The sequence below is a fragment of the Oncorhynchus clarkii genome, chromosome 3 (assembly GCF_045791955.1).
Source record: "Oncorhynchus clarkii lewisi isolate Uvic-CL-2024 chromosome 3, UVic_Ocla_1.0, whole genome shotgun sequence".
Lineage (NCBI taxonomy): Eukaryota > Metazoa > Chordata > Actinopteri > Salmoniformes > Salmonidae > Oncorhynchus > Oncorhynchus clarkii.
In genome coordinates this window covers 760,080-780,384 of record NC_092149.1, presented here as the reverse complement: position 1 = coordinate 780,384, position 20,305 = coordinate 760,080, and the positions used below count along the sequence as shown (strand labels likewise).

Below are 20,305 nucleotides of genomic sequence, written 5' to 3'. Positions count from 1 at the left end.
TCTTTCTCTCCGTGTCTCTCCTCTCTGTCCTCCAGCTGTCCTGGAGTCTGCTCAGATCCTCCAACCTGTTGTCTTTCTCTCCGTGTCTCTCCTCTCTGTCCTCTAGCTGTCCTGGAGTCTGCTCAGATCCTCCAACCTGTTGTCTTTCTCATCCGTGTCTCTCCTCTCTGTCCTCCAGCTGTCCTGGAGTCTGCTCAGATCCTCCAACATGTTGTCTTTCTCTCCGTGTCTCTCCTCTCTGTCCTCCAGCTGCCCTGGAGTCTGCTCAGATCCTCATCATCCTGGTCCTGATGACTGTAATGCTGCTGGTGATTGGCTGTCTGTTGAACCACTACAAGCTGTCTGCCTGCTCCTTTACGACCAGACAGAGCCAGGCCCGGAGGCAAGCACAACACCTACAGCAGGTCAGTACCGTGTGTGTGTGTGTCTGCCTGCTCCTTTACGACCAGACAGAGCCAGGCCCGGAGGCAAGCACAACACCTACAGCAGGTCAGTACCGTGTGTGTGTGTGTCTGCCTGCTCCTTTACGACCAGACAGAGCCAGGCCCGGAGGCAAGCACAACACCTACAGCAGGTCAGTACCGTGTGTGTGTGTGTGTGTGTGTGTCTGCCTGCTCCTTTACGACCAGGCAGAGCCAGGCCCGGAGGCAAGCACAACACCTACAGCAGGTCAGTACAGTGTGTGTGTGTGTGTGTGTCTGCCTGCTCCTTTACGACCAGACAGAGCCAGGCCCGGAGGCAAGCACAACACCTACAGCAGGTCAGTACAGTGTGTGTGTGTGTCTGCCTGCTCCTGTACGACCAGACAGAGCCAGGCCCGGAGGCAAGCACAACACCTACAGCAGGTCAGTACAGTGTGTGTGTGTGTGTCTGCTTGCTCCTTTACGACCAGGCAGAGCCAGGCCCGGAGGCAAGCACAACACCTACAGCAGGTCAGTACCGTGTGTGTGTGTGTGTCTGCCTGCTCCTTTACGACCAGACAGAGCCAGGCCCGGAGGCAAGCACAACACCTACAGCAGGTCAGTACCGTGTGTGTGTGTCAGTGGAAGTTGCTGAGGGGAGGATGGCTCTTAATAACGGAACAGAGGAAATGGAATGGCATCAAACCCCTGGAAACCATGGAAACAGTGATGTGCCTGATACCATTCCACCCATTCTGCTCCAGTCATTACAACCAGCCTGTCCTCCCCAATTAAGGTACCACCAAGCTCCTGTGATTTGTGTGTGTACGTGCGTGCGTGTGTGTGCCTGTGTTTGCATGCATATATACCCAGTCCTCCAGACACCTCTTCCCTCTTCATGTGTAATTCACCAGACACCTGTCTAGACAGCTGACCCTGTTCACCTGACACCTGTCTAGACAGCTGACCCTGTTCACCTGACACCTGTCTAGACAGCTGACCCTGTTCACCTGACACCTGTCTAGACAGCTGCCCCTGTTCACCAGACACCTGTCTAGACAGCTGACCCTGTACCAGACACCTGTCTAGACAGCTGACCCTGTTCACCTGTCTAGACAGCTGACCCTGTTCACCTGTCTAGACAGCTGACCCTGTTCACCTGTCTAGACAGCTGACCCTGTTCACCAGACACCTGGCCCTGTTCACCTGTCTAGACACCTGACCCTGTTCACCAGACACCTGTCTAGACAGCTGACCCAGTTCACCAGATTGGAGCTGGTTCTTGTTTTAACATATATTGCTGAGTGAAGCAGACCAATATGGCCGTTAGGTTAATGGTTTCCTCCACAGGTCAAATGTTCAGACTGTCTCTTTCTGTCATCAGGACGTGTGTCTCTGGCCGCCGGACAGCGGCTCTCGACAAGGTGCCTCCGAGGTAAAAACCAAGGGTGGGTGGGTGGGTGGGTGGGTGGGTGGGTGTGTGTGTGTGTGTGTGTGTGTGTGTGTGCAGCGGAGGAGAGAGACAGGTCTACTTGGTAGTCACTGACATCAGTCTGTTTAGTGATGGACCCCACTGGATCCAATCTGTTTAGTGATGGACCCCACTGGATCCAATCTGTTTAGTAATGGACCCCACTGGATCCAATCTGTTTAGTAATGGATCCAATCTGTTTAGTAATGGACCCACTGGATCCAATCTGTTTAGTAATGGATCCAATCTGTTTAGTAATGGATCCCACTGGATCAAATCTGTTTAGTGATGGACCCCACTGGATCCAATCTGTTTAGTAATGGACCCCACTGGATCCAATCTGTTTAGTAATGGATCCCACTGGATCCAATCTGTTTAGTAATGGATCCAATCTGTTTAGTAATGGACCCACTGGATCCAATCTGTTTAGTAATGGATCCAATCTGTTTAGTAATGGATCCCACTGGATCCAATCTGTTTAGTGATGGACCCCACTGGATCCAATCTGTTTAGTAATGGACCCCACTGGATCCAATCTGTTTAGTAATGGACCCCACTGGATCCAATCTGTTTAGTAATGGATCCAATCTGTTTAGTAATGGGCCCCACTGGATCCAATCTGTTTAGTAATGGACCCCACTGGATCCAATCTGTTTAGTAATGGACCCACTGGATCCAATCTGTTTAGTAATGGATCCAATCTGTTTAGTAATGGATCCCACTGGATCCAATCTGTTTAGTAATGGACCCCACTGGATCCAATCTGTTTAGTAATGGACCCCACTGGATCCAATCTGTTTAGTAATGGATCCAATCTGTTTAGTAATGGACCCCACTGGATCCAATCTGTTTAGTGATGGACCCCACTGGATCCAATCTGTTTAGTAATGGATCCAATCTGTTTAGTAATGGACCCCACTGGATCCAATCTGTTTAGTAATGGACCCCATTAGATCCAATCTGTTTAGTAATGGACCCCACTGGATCCAATCTGTTTAGTAATGGACCCCACTGGATCCAATCTGTTTAGTAATGGACCCCATTGGATCCAATCTGTTTAGTAATGGACCCCACTGGATCCAATCTGTTTAGTAATGGACCCCACTGGATCCAATCTGTTTAGTAATGGATCCCACTGGATCCAATCTGTTTAGTAATGGACCCCACTAGATCCAATCTGTTTAGTAATGGATCCCACTGGATCCAATCTGTTTAGTAATGGACCCCACTGGATCTAATCTGTTTAGTAATGGACCCCACTGGATCCAATCTGTTTAGTAATGGACCCACTGGATCCAATCTGTTTAGTAATGGATCCCACTGGATCCAATCTGTTTAGTAATGGATCCCACTGGAACCAATCTGTTTAGTAATGGATCCCACTGGATCCAATCTGTTTAGTAATGGAGCCACTGGATCCAATCTGTTTAGTAATGGATGCAGTCTGTTTAGTAATGGACCCCACTGGATCCAATCTGTTTAGAAATGGATCCAATCTGTTTAGTGATGGACCCCACTGGATCCAATCTGTTTAGTAATGGATCCAATCTGTTTAGTAATGGATCCCACTGGATCCAATCTGTTTAGTAATGGATCCAATCTGTTTAGTAATGGACCCCACTGGCTCCAATCTGTTTAGTAATGGATCCAATCTGTTTAGTAATGGATCCCACTGGATCCAATCTGTTTAGTAATGGACCCCACTGGATCCAATCTGTTTAGTAATGGACCCACTGGATCCAATCTGTTTAGTAATGGATCCCACTGGATCCAATCTGTTTAGTAATGGATCCCACTGGAACCAATCCGTTTAGTAATGGATCCCTTTGGATCCAATCTGTTTAGTAATGGAGCCACTGGATCCAATCTGTTTAGTAATGGATCCAGTCTGTTTAGTAATGGACCCCACTGGATCCAATCTGTTTAGTAATGGACCCACTGGATCCAATCTGTTTAGAAATGGATCCAATCTGTTTAGTGATGGACCCCACTGGATCCAATCTGTTTAGTAATGGATCCAATCTGTTTAGTAATGGATCCCACTGGATCCAATATGTTTAGTAATGGATCCAATCTGTTTAGTAATGGACCCCACTGGCTCCAATCTGTTTAGTAATGGATCCAATCTGTTTAGTAATGGATCCCACTGGATCCAATCTGTTTAGTAATGGACCCCACTGGATCCAATCTGTTTAGTGATGGACCCCACTGGATCCAATCTGTTTAGTAATGGATCCAATCTGTTTAGTAATGGACCCCACTGGATCCAATCTGTTTAGTAATGGACCCCATTAGATCCAATCTGTTTAGTAATGGACCCCACTGGATCCAATCTGTTTAGTAATGGACCCCACTGGATCCAATCTGTTTAGTAATGGACCCCATTGGATCCAATCTGTTTAGTAATGGACCCCACTGGATCCAATCTGTTTAGTAATGGACCCCACTGGATCCAATCTGTTTAGTAATGGATCCCACTGGATCCAATCTGTTTAGTAATGGACCCCACTGGATCCAATCTGTTTAGTAATGGATCCCACTGGATCCAATCTGTTTAGTAATGGACCCCACTGGATCTAATCTGTTTAGTAATGGACCCCACTGGATCCAATCTGTTTAGTAATGGACCCACTGGATCCAATCTGTTTAGTAATGGATCCCACTGGATCCAATCTGTTTAGTAATGGATCCCACTGGAACCAATCTGTTTAGTAATGGATCCCACTGGATCCAATCTGTTTAGTAATGGAGCCACTGGATCCAATCTGTTTAGTAATGGATGCAGTCTGTTTAGTAATGGACCCCACTGGATCCAATCTGTTTAGTAATGGACCCACTGGATCCAATCTGTTTAGAAATGGATCCAATCTGTTTAGTGATGGACCCCACTGGATCCAATCTGTTTAGTAATGGATCCAATCTGTTTAGTAATGGATCCCACTGGATCCAATCTGTTTAGTAATGGATCCAATCTGTTTAGTAATGGACCCCACTGGCTCCAATCTGTTTAGTAATGGATCCAATCTGTTTAGTAATGGATCCCACTGGATCCAATCTGTTTAGTAATGGACCCCACTGGATCCAATCTGTTTAGTAATGGACCCACTGGATCCAATCTGTTTAGTAATGGATCCCACTGGATCCAATCTGTTTAGTAATGGATCCCACTGGAACCAATCCGTTTAGTAATGGATCCCTTTGGATCCAATCTGTTTAGTAATGGAGCCACTGGATCCAATCTGTTTAGTAATGGATGCAGTCTGTTTAGTAATGGACCCCACTGGATCCAATCTGTTTAGTAATGGACCCACTGGATCCAATCTGTTTAGAAATGGATCCAATCTGTTTAGTGATGGACCCCACTGGATCCAATCTGTTTAGTAATGGATCCAATCTGTTTAGTAATGGATCCCACTGGATCCAATCTGTTTAGTAATGGATCCAATCTGTTTAGTAATGGACCCCACTGGCTCCAATCTGTTTAGTAATGGATCCAATCTGTTTAGTAATGGATCCCACTGGATCCAATCTGTTTAGTAATGGACCCCACTGGATCCAATCTGTTTAGTAATGGATCCAATCTGTTTAGTAATGGACCCCACTGGATCCAATCTGTTTAGTAATGGACCCCACTGGATCCAATCTGTTTAGTAATGGACCCACTGGATCCAATCTGTTTAGTAATGGATCCAATCTGTTTAGTAATGGACCCCACTGGATCCAATCTGTTTAGTAATGGACCCCACTGGATCCAATCTGTTTAGTAATGGATCCAATCTGTTTAGTAATGGACCCCACTGGATCCAATCTGTTTAGTAATGGACCCCACTGGATCCAATCTGTTTAGTAATGGACCCCATTGGACCCAATCTGTTTAGTAATGGACCCCACTGGATCCAATCTGTTTAGTAATGGACCCCACTGGATCCAATCTGTTTAGTAATGGACCCCACTGGATCCAATCTGTTTAATAATGGATCCCACTGGATCCAATCTGTTTAGTAATGGACCCCACTGGATCCAATCTGTTTAGTAATGGACCCCACTGGATCCAATCTGTTTAGTAACGGACCCCACTGGATCCAATCTGTTTAGTAATGGACCCACTGGATCCAATCTGTTTAGTAATGGATCCAATCTGTTTAGTAATGGACCCCACTGGATCCAATCTGTTTAGTAATGGATCCAATCTGTTTAGTAATGGACCCCACTGGATCCAATCTGTTTAGTAATGGACCCCACTGGATCCAATCTGTTTAGTAATGGATCCAATCTGTTTAGTAATGGACCCCACTGGATCCAATCTGTTTAGTAATGGACCCCACTGGATCCAATCTGTTTAGTAATGGACCCCACTGGATCCAATCTGTTTAGTAATGGACCCCACTGGATCCAATCTGTTTAGTAATGGATCCCACTGGATCCAATCTGTTTAGTAATGGATCCAATCTGTTTAGTAATGGACCCCACTGGATCCAATCTGTTTAGTGATGGACCCCACTGGATCCAATCTGTTTAGTAATGGATCCAATCTGTTTAGTAATGGACCCCACTGGATCCAATCTGTTTAGTAATGGACCCCATTAGATCCAATCTGTTTAGTAATGGACCCCACTGGATCCAATCTGTTTAGTAATGGACCCCACTGGATCCAATCTGTTTAGTAATGGATCCCACTGGATCCAATCTGTTTAGTAATGGACCCCACTGGATCCAATCTGTTTAGTAATGGACCCCATTGGATCCAATCTGTTTAGTAATGGATCCCACTGGATCCAATCTGTTTAGTAATGGATCCCACTGGATCCAATCTGTTTAGTAATGGATCCCACTGGATCCAATCTTTTTAGTAATGGAGCCACTGTATCCAATCTGTTTAGTGATGGACCCCACTGGATCCAATCTGTTTAGTAATGGATCCCACTGGATCCAATCTGTTTAGTAATGGATCCCACTGGATCCAGTCTGTTTAGGAATGGACCCACTGGATCCAATCTGTTTAGTAATGGAGCCACTGGATCCAATCTGTTTAGTAATGGAGCCACTGGATCCAATCTGTTTAGTAATGGATCCCACTGGATCTAGGTGGTGTCTCTGTCTAGGACTAGGTGGTGTATCTGTCTGTGTCTAGGACTTTGTGGTGTTTCTGTCTGTATGTAGGACTTTGTGATGTTTCTGTCTGTGTCTAGGACTATGTGGTCTGTCTGTCTGTCTGTGTCTAGGACTAGGTGGTGTTTCTGTCTGTATGTAGGACTTTGTGGTGTTTCTGTCTGTGTCTAGGACTAGGTGGTGCATCTGTCTGTGTCTAGGACTTTGTGGTGTTTCTGTCTATCTGTCTGTGTCTAGGACTAGGTGGTGTTTCTGTCTGTGTCTAGGACTTTGTGGCGTTTCTGTCTGTGTCTAGGACTAGGTGGTGTTTCTGTCTATCTGTCTGTGTCTAGGACTAGGTGGTGTTTCTGTCTGTGTCTAGGTGGTGTATCTATCTAACCCTCTATCTATCTCTGTGTCTAGGTGGTGTAACTATCTAACCCTCTATCTATCTCTGTGTCTAGGTGGTGTAACTATCTAACCCTCTCTCTATCTCTGTGTCTAGGTGGTATAACTATCTAACCCTCTCTCTATCTCTGTGTCTAGGTGGTGTATGTGCCCCAGGCCAGGGAGAGGTTCACAGCCCCCTCCTTTATGTACCGGGATCGTTTCAGTCGCTTCCAGCCCACCTACCCCCACCTGACCCACGACATCCACCTTCCCCCCACCATCTCCCTGTCTGACGGAGAGGAGCCCCCGCCCTACCAGGGCCCCTGCACCTTACAGCTGAGGGACCCAGAGCAGCAGTTGGAGTTAAACAGGGAGTCGGTCAGGGCCCCCCCCAATAGAACCATCTTCCACAGTGAAGTGATAGACATGCACAGTGGAGGGGGGGGGGGGCCGAGACCACCCAGCAGTAACTCTGGTATCAGCGTAGCCAATAGCAGCAGCCACGGACGCATGGAACGCCCGCCTCCGGCATATTGCGAGGTGATTGGTCACTTTTTTCACCACCCGCACAGCAGTAACCCTCTCAGGACCTGGACCGAGAGTGGGACCAGCCAGCAGGGCCAATCAGAAAGCACAATACCTGCCAAGGCCAGGAAAGGGGAGGAGCTGAGGTGAGATGGATGAGGGACTAAGCTGTCTTAGACTCCTCCCCCCTGTAAAGAGGTGTGGCCAATCTATATGGACAGACACTCCCAGGATGCACAACTAAACACAACATTATCAACCTGCTACTGCTAAACACAACATTATCAACCTGCTACAACTAAACACAACATTATCGACCTGCTACAACTAAACACAACATTATCGACCTGCTACAACTAAACACAACATTATCAACCTGCTACAACTAAACACAACATTATCAACCTGCTACAACTAAACACAGCATTATCAGCCTGCTACAACTAAACACAACATTATCATCATGCTACAACTAAACACAACATTATCATCCTGCTACAACTAAACAAAACATTATCGACCTGCTACAACTAAACACAGCATTATCAACATGCTACAACTAAACACAGCATTATCGACCTGCTACAATTAAACACATCATTATCGACCTGCTACAACTAAACACAACATTATCAACCTGCTACAACTAAACACAACATTACCGACCTGATACAACTAAAATAACATTATCAACCTGCTACAACTAAACACAACATTATCGACCTGCTACAACTAAACACAACATTATCAACCTGCTACAACTAAACACAACATTATCGACCTGATACAGCTAAACACAACATTATCGACCTGCTACAACTAAACACAACATTATCAGCCTGCTACAACTAAACACAACATTATCATCCTCCTACAACTAGACACAACATTATCATCATGCTACAACTAAACACAACATTATCATCCTGATACAACTAAACACAACATTATCACCATGCTACAACTAAACACAACATTATCACCATGCTACAACTAAACACAACATTATCACCATGCTACAACTAAACACAACATTATCTACCTGATACAACTAAACACAACATTATCACCATGCTACAACTAAACACAACATTATCACCATGCTACAACTAAACACAACATTATCTACCTGATACAACTAAACACAACCTTATCACCATGCTACAACTAAACACAACATTATCTACTTGATACAACTAAACACAACATTATCACCATGCTACAACTAAACACAACATTATCACCATGCTACAACTAAACACAACATTATCTACCTGATACAACTAAACACAACATTATCACCATGCTACAACTAAACACAACATTATCACCATGCTACAACTAAACACAACATTATCATCCTGATACAACTAAACACAACATTATCAGCCTGCTACAACTAAACACAACATTATCAGCCTGCTACAACTAAACACAACATTATCATCCTGCTACAACTAGACACAACATTATCATCATGCTACAACTAAACACAACATTATCATCCTGCTACAACTAAACACAACATTACCGACCTGATACAACTAAACACAACATTATCAACCTGCTACAACTAAACACAATATTATCAGCCTGCTACAACTAAACACACCATTATCGACCTGCTACAACTAAACACAACATTATCAACCTGCTACAACTAAACACAACATTATCGACCTGATACAGCTAAACACAACATTATTGACCTGCTACAACTAAACACAACATTATCAGCCTGCTACAACTAAACACAACATTATCATCCTGCTACAACTAGACACAACATTATCATCATGCTACAACTAAACACAACATTATCATCCTGATACAACTAAACACAACATTATCACCATGCTACAACTAAACACAACATTATCACCATGCTACAACTAAACACAACCTTATCACCATGCTACAACTAAACACAACATTATCTACTTGATACAACTAAACACAACATTATCACCATGCTACAACTAAACACAACATTATCACCATGCTACAACTAAACATCAACATTATCTACCTGATACAACTAAACACAACATTATCACCATGCTACAACTAAACACAACATTATCACCATGCTACAACTAAACACAACATTATCATCCTGATACAACTAAACACAACATTATCAGCCTGCTACAACTAAACACAACATTATCATATTATCTACCTGATACAACTAAACACAACATTATCGACCTGATACAACTAAACACAACATTATCAACCTGATACAACTAAACACAACATTATCAGCCTGCTACAACTAAACACAACATTATCGACCTGATACAGTGGGTGGTTTTATACCGACCAGGGTCTGTACTGACCCCGAGCTGGACTGGGTGGTTTTATACAGACCAGGGTCTGTACTGACCCCGAGCTGGACTGGGTGGTTTTATACAGACCAGGGTCTGTACTGACCCCGAGCTGGACTGGGTGGTTTTATACAGACCAGGGTCTGTACTGACCCCGAGCTGGACTGGGTGGTTTTATACAGACCAGGGTCTGTACTGACCCCGAGATGGACTGGGGGGTTTTATACAGACCAGGGTCTGTACTGACCCCGAGATGGACTGGGTGGTTTTATACCGACCAGGGTCTGTACCGACCCCGAGCTGGACTGGGTGGTTTTATACAGACCAGGGTCTGTACTGACCCCGAGCTGGACTGGGTGGTTTTATACAGACCAGGGTCTGTACTGACCCTGAGCTGGACTGGGTGGTTTTATACAGACCAGGGTCTGTACTGACCCCGAGATGGACTGGGGGGTTTTATACAGACCAGGGTCTGTACTGACCCCGAGATGGACTGGGTGGTTTTATACAGACCAGGGTCTGTACTGACCACGAGATGGACTGGGTGGTTTTATACAGACCAGGGTCTGTACTGACCCCGAGCTGGACTGGGTGGTTTTATACAGACCAGGGTCTGTACTGACCCCGAGCTGGACTGGGTGGTTTTATACAGACCAGGGTCTGTACTGACCCGAGATGGACTGGGTGGTTTTATACAGACCAGGGTCTGTACTGACCCCGAGCTGGACTGGGTGGTTTTATTCAGACCAGGGTCTGTACACAACCAAGCTGGAGAAGGAACGACTCAAACATCCAAATCTTAGTGCCAAGGTTACCGTGGAAACAGAGGAGAGGAACTGACTTGTCTATGTAACTAACATTAAAAATAATAAGCGTTATATGAAGTTGCATTGTCTACTTGTTGAAGAGTAAAGAGAGAAACACGAGATGTGATGATGTGTGTTGTTGTCCTGTCAGGAGTGGATTGATTGATTGAACTCTGGCTCCAAAGGTAAGGTAAGAGCAGATGGTAGGGCCAGGCCTCTTTCTATTGGAGGACCAACAGCCTATCAGTCCCACTAACACACAGTACACCGACTACCCTGTAGAACCCAGCCTAGTATCTATCAGTCCTAACACACAGTACACCAGCTACCCTGTAGAACCCAGCCTAGGATCTATCAGTCCCACTAACACACAGTATACCGACTACCCTGTAGAACCCAGCCTAGTATCTATTAGTCCTACCACACAGTATACCGACTACCCTGTAGAACCCAGCCTAGTATCTATCAGTCCTACCACACAGTACACCGACTACCCTGTAGAACCCAGCCGAGTAAGACCCTAAAACCTTCTCAATAATCCACAACACTGACCAGAACTCTGAAAGACTTAGTAACTAATCCACAACACTGACCAGGCCCCTGAAAGACTTAGTAACTAATCCACAACACTGACCAGGCCCCTGAAAGACTTAGTAACTAATCCACAACAATGATCAGATTTGATCAGATTTCTATGGGAATAAGGTGCCATTTGACCAGAGCTCTATGGGAATAAGGTGCCATTTGACCAGAGCTCTATGGGAATAAGGTGCCATTTGACCAGAGCTCTATGGGAATAAGGTGCCATTTGACCAGAGCTCTATGGGAATAAGGTGCCATTTGACCAGAGCTCTATGGGAATAAGGTGCCATTTGACCAGAGCTCTATTGGGTTAAGGTGCCATTTGATCAGAGCTCTATGGTAATAAGGTGCCATTTGACCAGAGCTCTATGGGAATAAGGTGCCATTTGACCAGAGCTCTATGGGAATAAGGTGCCATTTGACCAGAGCTCTATGGGAATAAGGTGCCATTTGACCAGAGCTCTATGGGAATAAGGTGCCATTTGACCAGAGCTCTATGGGAATAAGGTACCATTTGGGATGTGTCATAGTCTACTTCAGTAGTACTTTTCTTTTCTCTGACATCATCAGTTTAGCTGCTTGAGACTGGATGACTAGAACAACTAGCTAGCCCACTGGTCTGGACGTCCATTAGAGAGAAGACAGACCTACAGTCAGCCGTGTGCAGTAGATCAGAGACTGGATGACTAGAACAACTAGCTAGCCCACTGGTCTGGACGTCCATTAGAGAGAAGACAGACCTACAGTCAGCCTTGTGCAGTAGATCAGAGACTGGATGACTAGAACAACTAGCTAGCCTACTGGTCTGGACGTCCATTAGAGAGAAGACAGACCTACAGTCAGCCTTGTGCAGTAGATCAGAGACTGGATGACTAGAACAACTAGCTAGCCCACTGGTCTGGACGTCCATTAGAGAGAAGACAGACCTACAGTCAGCCGTGTGCAGTAGATCAGAGACTGGATGACTAGAACAACTAGCTAGCCCACTGGTCTGGACGTCCATTAGAGAGAAGACAGACCTACAGTCAGCCGTGTGCAGTAGATCAGAGACTGGATGACTAGAACAACTAGCTAGCCCACTGGTCTGGACGTCCATTAGAGAGAAGACAGACCTACAGTCAGCCGTGTGCAGTAGATCAGAGACTGGATGACTAGAACAACTAGCTAGCCCACTGGTCTGGACGTCCATTAGAGAGAAGACAGACCTACAGTCAGCCTTGTGCAGTAGATCAGAGACTGGATGACTAGAACAACTAGCTAGCCTACTGGTCTGGAAGTCCATTAGAGGAAGACAGACCTACAGTCAGCCTTGTGCAGTAGATCAGAGACTGGATGACTAGAACAACTAGCTAGCCCACTGGTCTGGACGTCCATTAGAGAGAAGACAGACCTACAGTCAGCCTTGTGCATTAGATCAGAGACTGGATGACTAGAACAACTAGCTAGTTTCTCTGTAGCTCAACACATAGCCCTCCAGGTGTTTTAACATGTCTCTCTGTCCATCCATCAGTCTCTTCTATATAGAGGTTTCTCTGTAGCTAAATGTTCTCAGCACTTCATACTGTACATTTGGAAAATATTTAGACCCCGTGACTTTTTCCACATACTGTTATGTTACAGCATTATTGTAAAATTGATTAAAACCTTTTTCCCCCCTCATCAATCAACACACAATACCCCATAATGACATCACAATACTCCATAATTACATCACAATACTCCATAATGACATCACAATACTCCATAATGACATCACAATACCCCATAAACAAAAACAAGTTTTTAGAAAATGTTGCCCAAAAAATGTAATATCACATTTACATAAGTATTCAGACCCTTTACTCAGTACTTTGTTGAAGCACCTTTGGCAGCGATAACAGCCTCCAGTCTTCTTGGGTATGACGCTATAAGCTTGGCACATCTGTATTTGGGGAGTTTCTCCCATTCTTCTCTGCAGATCCTCAAGCTCTGTCAGGTTGGATGGGGAGTGTCGCTGCACAGCTATTTTCAGGTCTCTCCAGAGATGTTTAGATTGGGTTCAATTCCGGGCTCTGGCTGGAACACTCAAAGACATTCAGAAACTTGTCCTGAAGCCACTCCTGTGTTGTCTTGGCTGTGTGCTTAGGGTCGTTGTCCTGAAGCCACTCCTGTGTTGTCTTGGCTGTGTGCTTAGGGTCGTTGTCCTGAAGCCACTCCTGTGTTGTCTTGGCTGTGTGCTTAGGGTCGTTGTCCTGAAGCCACTCCTGTGTTGTCTTGGCTGTGTGCTTAGGGTCGTTGTCCTGAAGCCACTCCTGTGTTGTCTTGGCTGTGTGCTTAGGGTCGTTGTCCTGAAGCCACTCCTGTGTTGTCTTGGCTGTGTGCTTAGGGTCGTTGTCCTGAAGCCACTCCTGTGTTGTCTTGGCTGTGTGCTTAGGGTCGTTGTCCTGAAGCCACTCCTGTGTTGTCTTGGCTGTGTGCTTAGGGTCGTTGTCCTGAAGCCACTCCTGTGTTGTCTTGGCTGTGTGTTTAGGGTCGTTGTCCTGTTGGAAGGTGAACCTTCACCCCAGTCTGAGGTCCTGAGCGCTCTGGAGCAGGTTTTCATCAAGGTACTTTGCTCCGTTCATCTGTGCCTCGATCCTCACTAGTTTCTCAGTCCCTGCCACTGAAAAACATCCCACCAGCATGATGCTGCCACAGTAGGGATGGTGCCACCTCCAGACGTGACGCTTGGCATTCAGGCCAAAGAGGTAAATCTTGGTTTCATCAAACCAGAGAATCTTGTTTCTCATGCTGTGAGAGTCCTTTAGGTGCCTTTTGGCAAACTCCAAGTGGGCTGTCATGTGCCTTTTACTGAGGAGTTGCTTCCTCCTGCCTTGATTGGTGGAGTGCTGCAGAGATGGTTGTCAGTAGGAACGTTCTCCCATCTCCACAGAGGAACTCTGGAGCTCTGTCAGAGTGACCAATGGGTTCTTGGTCACCTCCATGACCAAGGCCCTTCTCCTCTGAAGAATTTGCAAAGATTTCTAAAAGCCTGTTTTAACTTTGTCATTATGGGGTAGTCTACTCTATAGCAGTCCTCATTTACTAGTCTAATCTATAGCAGTCCTCATTTACTAGTTTACTCTACAGCAGTCCTAATTTACTAGTTTACTCTACAGCAGTCCTAATTTACTAGTCTACTCTATAGCAGTCCTAATTTACTAGTCTACTCTATAGCAGTCCTAATTTACTAGTCTACTCTATAGCAGTCCTCATTTACTAGTCTACTCTATAGCAGTCCTCATTTACTAGTCTACTCTATAGCAGTACTCATTTACTAGTCTACTCTATAGCAGTCCTCATTTACTAGTCTACTCTATAGCAGTCCTAATTTACTAGTCTACTCTATAGCAGTCCTCATTTACTAGTCTACTCTATAGCAGTCCTAATTTACTAGTCTACTCTATAGCAGTCCTCATTTACTAGTCTACTCTATAGCAGTCCTCATTTACTAGTCTACTCTATAGCAGTCCTCATTTACTAGTCTACTCTATAGCAGTCCTCATTTACTAGTCTACTCTATAGCAGTCCTCATTTACTAGTCTACTCTATAGCAGTCCTCATTTACTAGTCTACTCTATAGCAGTCCTCATTTACTAGTTTACTCTATAGCAGTCCTCATTTACTAGTTTACTCTATAGCAGTCCTCATTTACTAGTCTACTCTATAGCAGTCCTCCCCATTTACTAGTCTACTCTATAGCAGTCCTAATTTACTAGTTTACTCTATAGCAGTCCTCATTTACTAGTTTACTCTATAGCAGTCCTCATTTACTAGTCTACTCTATAGCAGTCCTCCCCATTTACTAGTCTACTCTATAGCAGTCCTAATTTACTAGTTTACTCTATAGCAGTCCTAATTTACTAGTCTACTCTATAGCAGTCCTCATTTACTAGTGTACTCTATAGCAGTCCTAATTTACTAGTCTACTCTATAGCAGTTCTAATTTACTAGTCTACTCTATAGCAGTCCTAATTTACTAGTCTACTCTATAGCAGTCCTCATTTACTAGTCTACTCTATAGCAGTCCTCATTTACTAGTCTACTCTATAGCAGTCCTCATTTACTAGTCTACTCTATAGCAGTCCTAATTTACTAGTCTACTCTATAGCAGTCCTAATTTACTAGTCTACTCTATAGCAGTCCTCATTTACTAGTCTACTCTATAGCAGTCCTCCCCATTTACTAGTCTACTCTATAGCAGTCCTAATTTACTAGTTTACTCTATAGCAGTCCTAATTTACTAGTTTACTCTATAGCAGTCCTCATTTACTAGTCTACTCTATAGCAGTCCTCATTTACTAGTCTACTCTATAGCAGTCCTCCCCATTTACTAGTCTACTCTATAGCAGTCCTAATTTACTAGTTTACTCTATAGCAGTCCTAATTTACTAGTCTACTCTATAGCAGTCCTCATTTACTAGTCTACTCTATAGCAGTCCTCATTTACTAGTCTACTCTATAGCAGTCCTAATTTACTAGTTTACTCTATAGCAGTCCTAATTTACTAGTCTACTCTATAGCAGTCCTCATTTACTAGTCTACTCTATAGCAGTCCTCATTTACTAGTCTACTCTATAGCAGTCCTAATTTACTAGTTCACTCTATAGCAGTCCTAATTTACTAGTCTACTCTATAGCAGTCCTCATTTACTAGTCTACTCTATAGCAGTCCTCATTTACTAGTCTACTCTATAGCGGTCCTCATTTACTAGTCTACTCTATAGCAGTCCTAATTTACTAGTTTACTCTATAGCAGTCCTAATTTACTAGTCTACTCTATAGCAGTCCTAATTTACTAGTTTACTCTATAGCAGTCCTAATTTACTAGTCTACTCTATAGCAAGTCCTCATTTACTAGTCTACTCTATAGCAGTCCTAATTTACTAGTTTACTCTATAGCAGTCCTCCTCATTTACTAGTCTACTCTATAGCAGTCCTCCTCATTTACTAGTCTACTCTATAGCAGTCCTCAATTACTTGTCTACTCTAGAGCAGTCCTAATTTACTAGTCTACTCTATAGCTGTCCTCATTTACTAGTCTACTCTATAGCAGTCCTCATTTACTAGTCTACTCTATAGCAGTCCTCCCCATTTACTAGTGTACTCTATAGCAGTCCTCATTTACTAGTCTACTCTATAGCAGTCTTCCCCATTTACTAGTCTACTCTATAGCAGTCCTCATGTACTAGTCTACTCTATAGCAGTCCTCATGTTCTAGTCTACTCTATAGCAGTCCTCCTAATTTACTAGTTTACTCTATAGCAGTCCTCCTAATTTACTAGTCTACTCTATAGCAGTCCTCCTAATTTACTAGTCTAATCTATAGCAGTCCTAATTTACTAGTCTACTCAATAGCAGTCCTAATTTACTAGTCTACTCTATAGCAGTCCTCATTTACTATTCTACTCTATAGCAGTCCTCATTCACTATTCTACTCTATAGCAGTCTTCATTTACTAGTGTACTCTATAGCAGTCCTCATTTACTAGTCTACTCTAAAGCAGTCCCCCTAATTTACTAGTCTACTCTATAGCAGTCCTCCTAATTTACAAGTTTACTCTATAGCAGTCCTCCTAATTTACTAGTTTACTCTATAGCAGTCCTCATTTACCACTACCTACCACTGCTACTGCTTTAGTACCAGGACCCTACTGCTTTAGTACCAGGACCCTACTGCTTTAATACACAGACCTTACTGCTTTGATACCAGGACACTACTGCTTTAATACCAGGACCCTACTGCTTTAGTACCAGGACCCTACTGCTTTAATACCAGGACCCTACTGCTTTAATACCAGGACTGCTTTAGTACCAGGACCCTACTGCTTTAATACCAGGACCCTACTGCTTTAAGGACCCTACTGCTTTACCAGGACCCTACTGCTTTAGGGCCCTACTGCTTTAGTACCAGGACCCTACTGCTTTAGTACCAGGACCCTACTGCTTTAGTACCAGGACCCTACTGCTTTAATACCCTGCTGCTTTAATACCAGGACCCTACTGCTTTAATACCAGGACCCTACTGCTTTAGTACCAGGACCCTACTGCGTTAGTACCAGGACCCTACTGCTTTAATACCAGGACCCTACTGCTTTAGTACCAGGACCCTACTGCTTTAATACCAGGACCCTACTGCTTTAGTACCAGGACCCTACTGCTTTAGTACCAGGACCCTACTGCTTTAATACCAGGACCCTACTGCTTTAGTACCAGGACCCTACTACTTTAATACCAGGACCCTAAAGCTTTAGTACCAGGACCCTACTGCTTTAGTACCAGGAACCTACTGCTTTAGTACCAGGACCCTACTGCTTTAGTACCAGGACCCTACTGCTTTAGTACCAGGACCCTACTGCTTTAGTACCAGGACCCTACTGCTTTAATACCAGGACCCTACTGCTTTAGTACCAGGACCCTACTGCTTTAATACCCAGGACCCTACTGCTTCAGTACCAGGACCCTACTGCTTTAATACCAGGACCCTACTGCTTCAGTACCAGGATCCTACTGCTTTAATACCAGGACCCTACTGCTTTAGTACCAGGACCCTACTGCTTTAGTACCAGGACCCTACTGCCTTAATACCCTACTGCTTTAGTACCAGGACCCTACTGCCTTAATACCCTACTGCTTTAGTAGCAGGACCCTACTGCCTTAATACCCTACTGCTTTAGTACCAGGACCCTACTGATTTAATACCCAGGACCCTACTGCTTTAATACCAGGACCCTACTGCTTTAGTACCCTACTGCTTTAATACCCAGGACCCTACTGCTTTAGTACCAGGACCCTACTGCTTTAGTACCCAGGATCCTACTGCTTTAGTACCAGGACCCTACTGCTTTAATACCAGGACCCTACTGCTTTAATACCAGGACCCTACTACTTTAGTACCAGGACCCTACTGCTTTAATACCAGGACCCTACTGCTTTAGTACCATGACTCTACTGCTTTGGTACCCTACTGCTTTAGTACCAGGACCCTACTGCTTTAATACCCTACTGCTTTAGTACCAGGACTCTACTGCTTTAGCTCCAGGACCCTACTGCTTTAGTACCTGGACCCTACTGCTTTAGTACCAGGACTCTACTGCTTTGGTACCCTACTGCTTTAATACCCTACTGCTTTAGTACCAGGACCCTACTGCTTTAGTACCAGGACCCTACTGCTTTAGTACCAGGACCCTACTGCTTTAATACCAGGACCCTACTGCTTTAGTACCAGGACCCTACTGCTTTAGTACCAGGACCATACTGCTTTAATACCAGGACCCTGCTGCTTTATACCCTACTGCTTTCTCCTGTTCTATTCCTGATTTCTCCTGTTCTATTCCTGCTTTCTCCTGTTCTATTCCTGCATTCCTCTGTTCTATTCCTGCTTTCTCCTGTTCTATTCCTGCTTTCTCCTGTTCTATTCCTGCATTCCTCTGTTCTATTCCTGCTTTCTCCTGTTCTATTCCTGCTTTCCCCTCTTCTATTCCTGCTTTTCCTGTTCTATTCCTGCTTTCCTCTGTTCTATTCCTGTTTTCTCCTGTTCTATTCCTGCTTTTCCTGTTCTATTCCTGCTTTCTCCTGTTCTATTCCTGCTTTCTCCTGTTCTATTCCTGCTTTCTCCTGTCCTATTCCTGCATTCCTCTGTTCTATTCCTGCTTTCTCCTGTTCTATTCCTGCTTTCCCCTGTTCTATTCCTGCTTTCTCCTGTTCTATTCCTGCTTTCTCCTGTTCTACTCCTGCATTCCTCTGTTCTATTCCTGCTTTCTCCTGTTCTATTCCTGCTTTCTCCTGTTCTATTCCTGCTTTCTCCTGTTCTATTCCTGCATTCCTCTGTTCTATTCCTGCTTTCTCCTGTTCTATTCCTGCATTCCTCTGTTCTATTCCTGCTTTCTCCTGTTCTATTCCTGCTTTCCCCTGTTCTATTCCTGCTTTCCCCTGTTCTATTCCTGCTTTCCCCTGTTCTATTCCTGCTTTCTCCTGTTCTACTCCTGCATTCCTCTGTTCTATTCCTGCTTTCTCCTGTTCTATTCCTGCATTCCTCTGTTCTATTCCTGCTTTCTCCTGTTCTATTCCTGCATTCCTCTGTTCTATTCCTGCTTTCTCCTGTTCTATTCCTGCATTCCTCTGTTCTATTCCTGCTTTCTCCTGTTCTATTCCTGCTTTCCCCTGTTATATTCCTGCTTTCCCCTGTTCTATTCCTGCTTTCTTCTGTTCTATTCCTGCTTTCTCCTGTTCTATTCCTGCATTCCTCTGTTCTATTCCTGCTTTCTCCTGTTCTATTCCTGCTTTCCCCTGTTATATTCCTGCTTTCCCCTGTTCTATTCCTGCTTTCTTCTGTTCTATTCCTGCTTTCTCCTGTTCTATTCCTGCATTCCTCTGTTCTATTCCTGCTTTCTCCTATTCTATTCGCATGTTCTATTCCTGCTTTCCCCTGTTCTATTCACCTGTTCTATTCCTGCTTGGCCTTCCATTTCCTGTAGTCCACGGTCAGCTTGCTGACGTTGAGGAAGAGGTTGTTGTCCTGGCACCATACTGCCATGTCTCTGACCTCCTCCCTATAGTCTGTCTCCTCGTTGTCGGTGATCAGGCCTACCACCGTCGTCCACAAACGTAATAATGGTGTTGGAGTCGCGGCCACGCAGTCATGGGTGAACAGGGAGTACAGGAGGGGACTAAGCACACACCCCCGTGTTGGGGGT

At 44.6% G+C, this 20,305-nt stretch overlaps 1 protein-coding gene across 1 annotated transcript in view; it reads left to right on the top strand.

Annotated features, from left to right (window-relative positions):
• LOC139405607 (low-density lipoprotein receptor class A domain-containing protein 4-like) overlaps positions 1-8,734 on the top strand; it is a 35,118-nt gene extending 26,384 nt beyond the window's left edge. The window contains exons 2-4 of the mRNA XM_071148015.1: positions 250-404; positions 1,786-1,836; positions 7,507-8,734. Coding sequence (XP_071004116.1) covers positions 250-404; positions 1,786-1,836; positions 7,507-8,025 — 725 coding nt within the window. The 3' untranslated portion in view covers positions 8,026-8,734. The remainder of the gene's footprint in view (positions 1-249; positions 405-1,785; positions 1,837-7,506) is intronic.
• Positions 8,735-20,305: the final 11,571 nt, after the last annotated feature.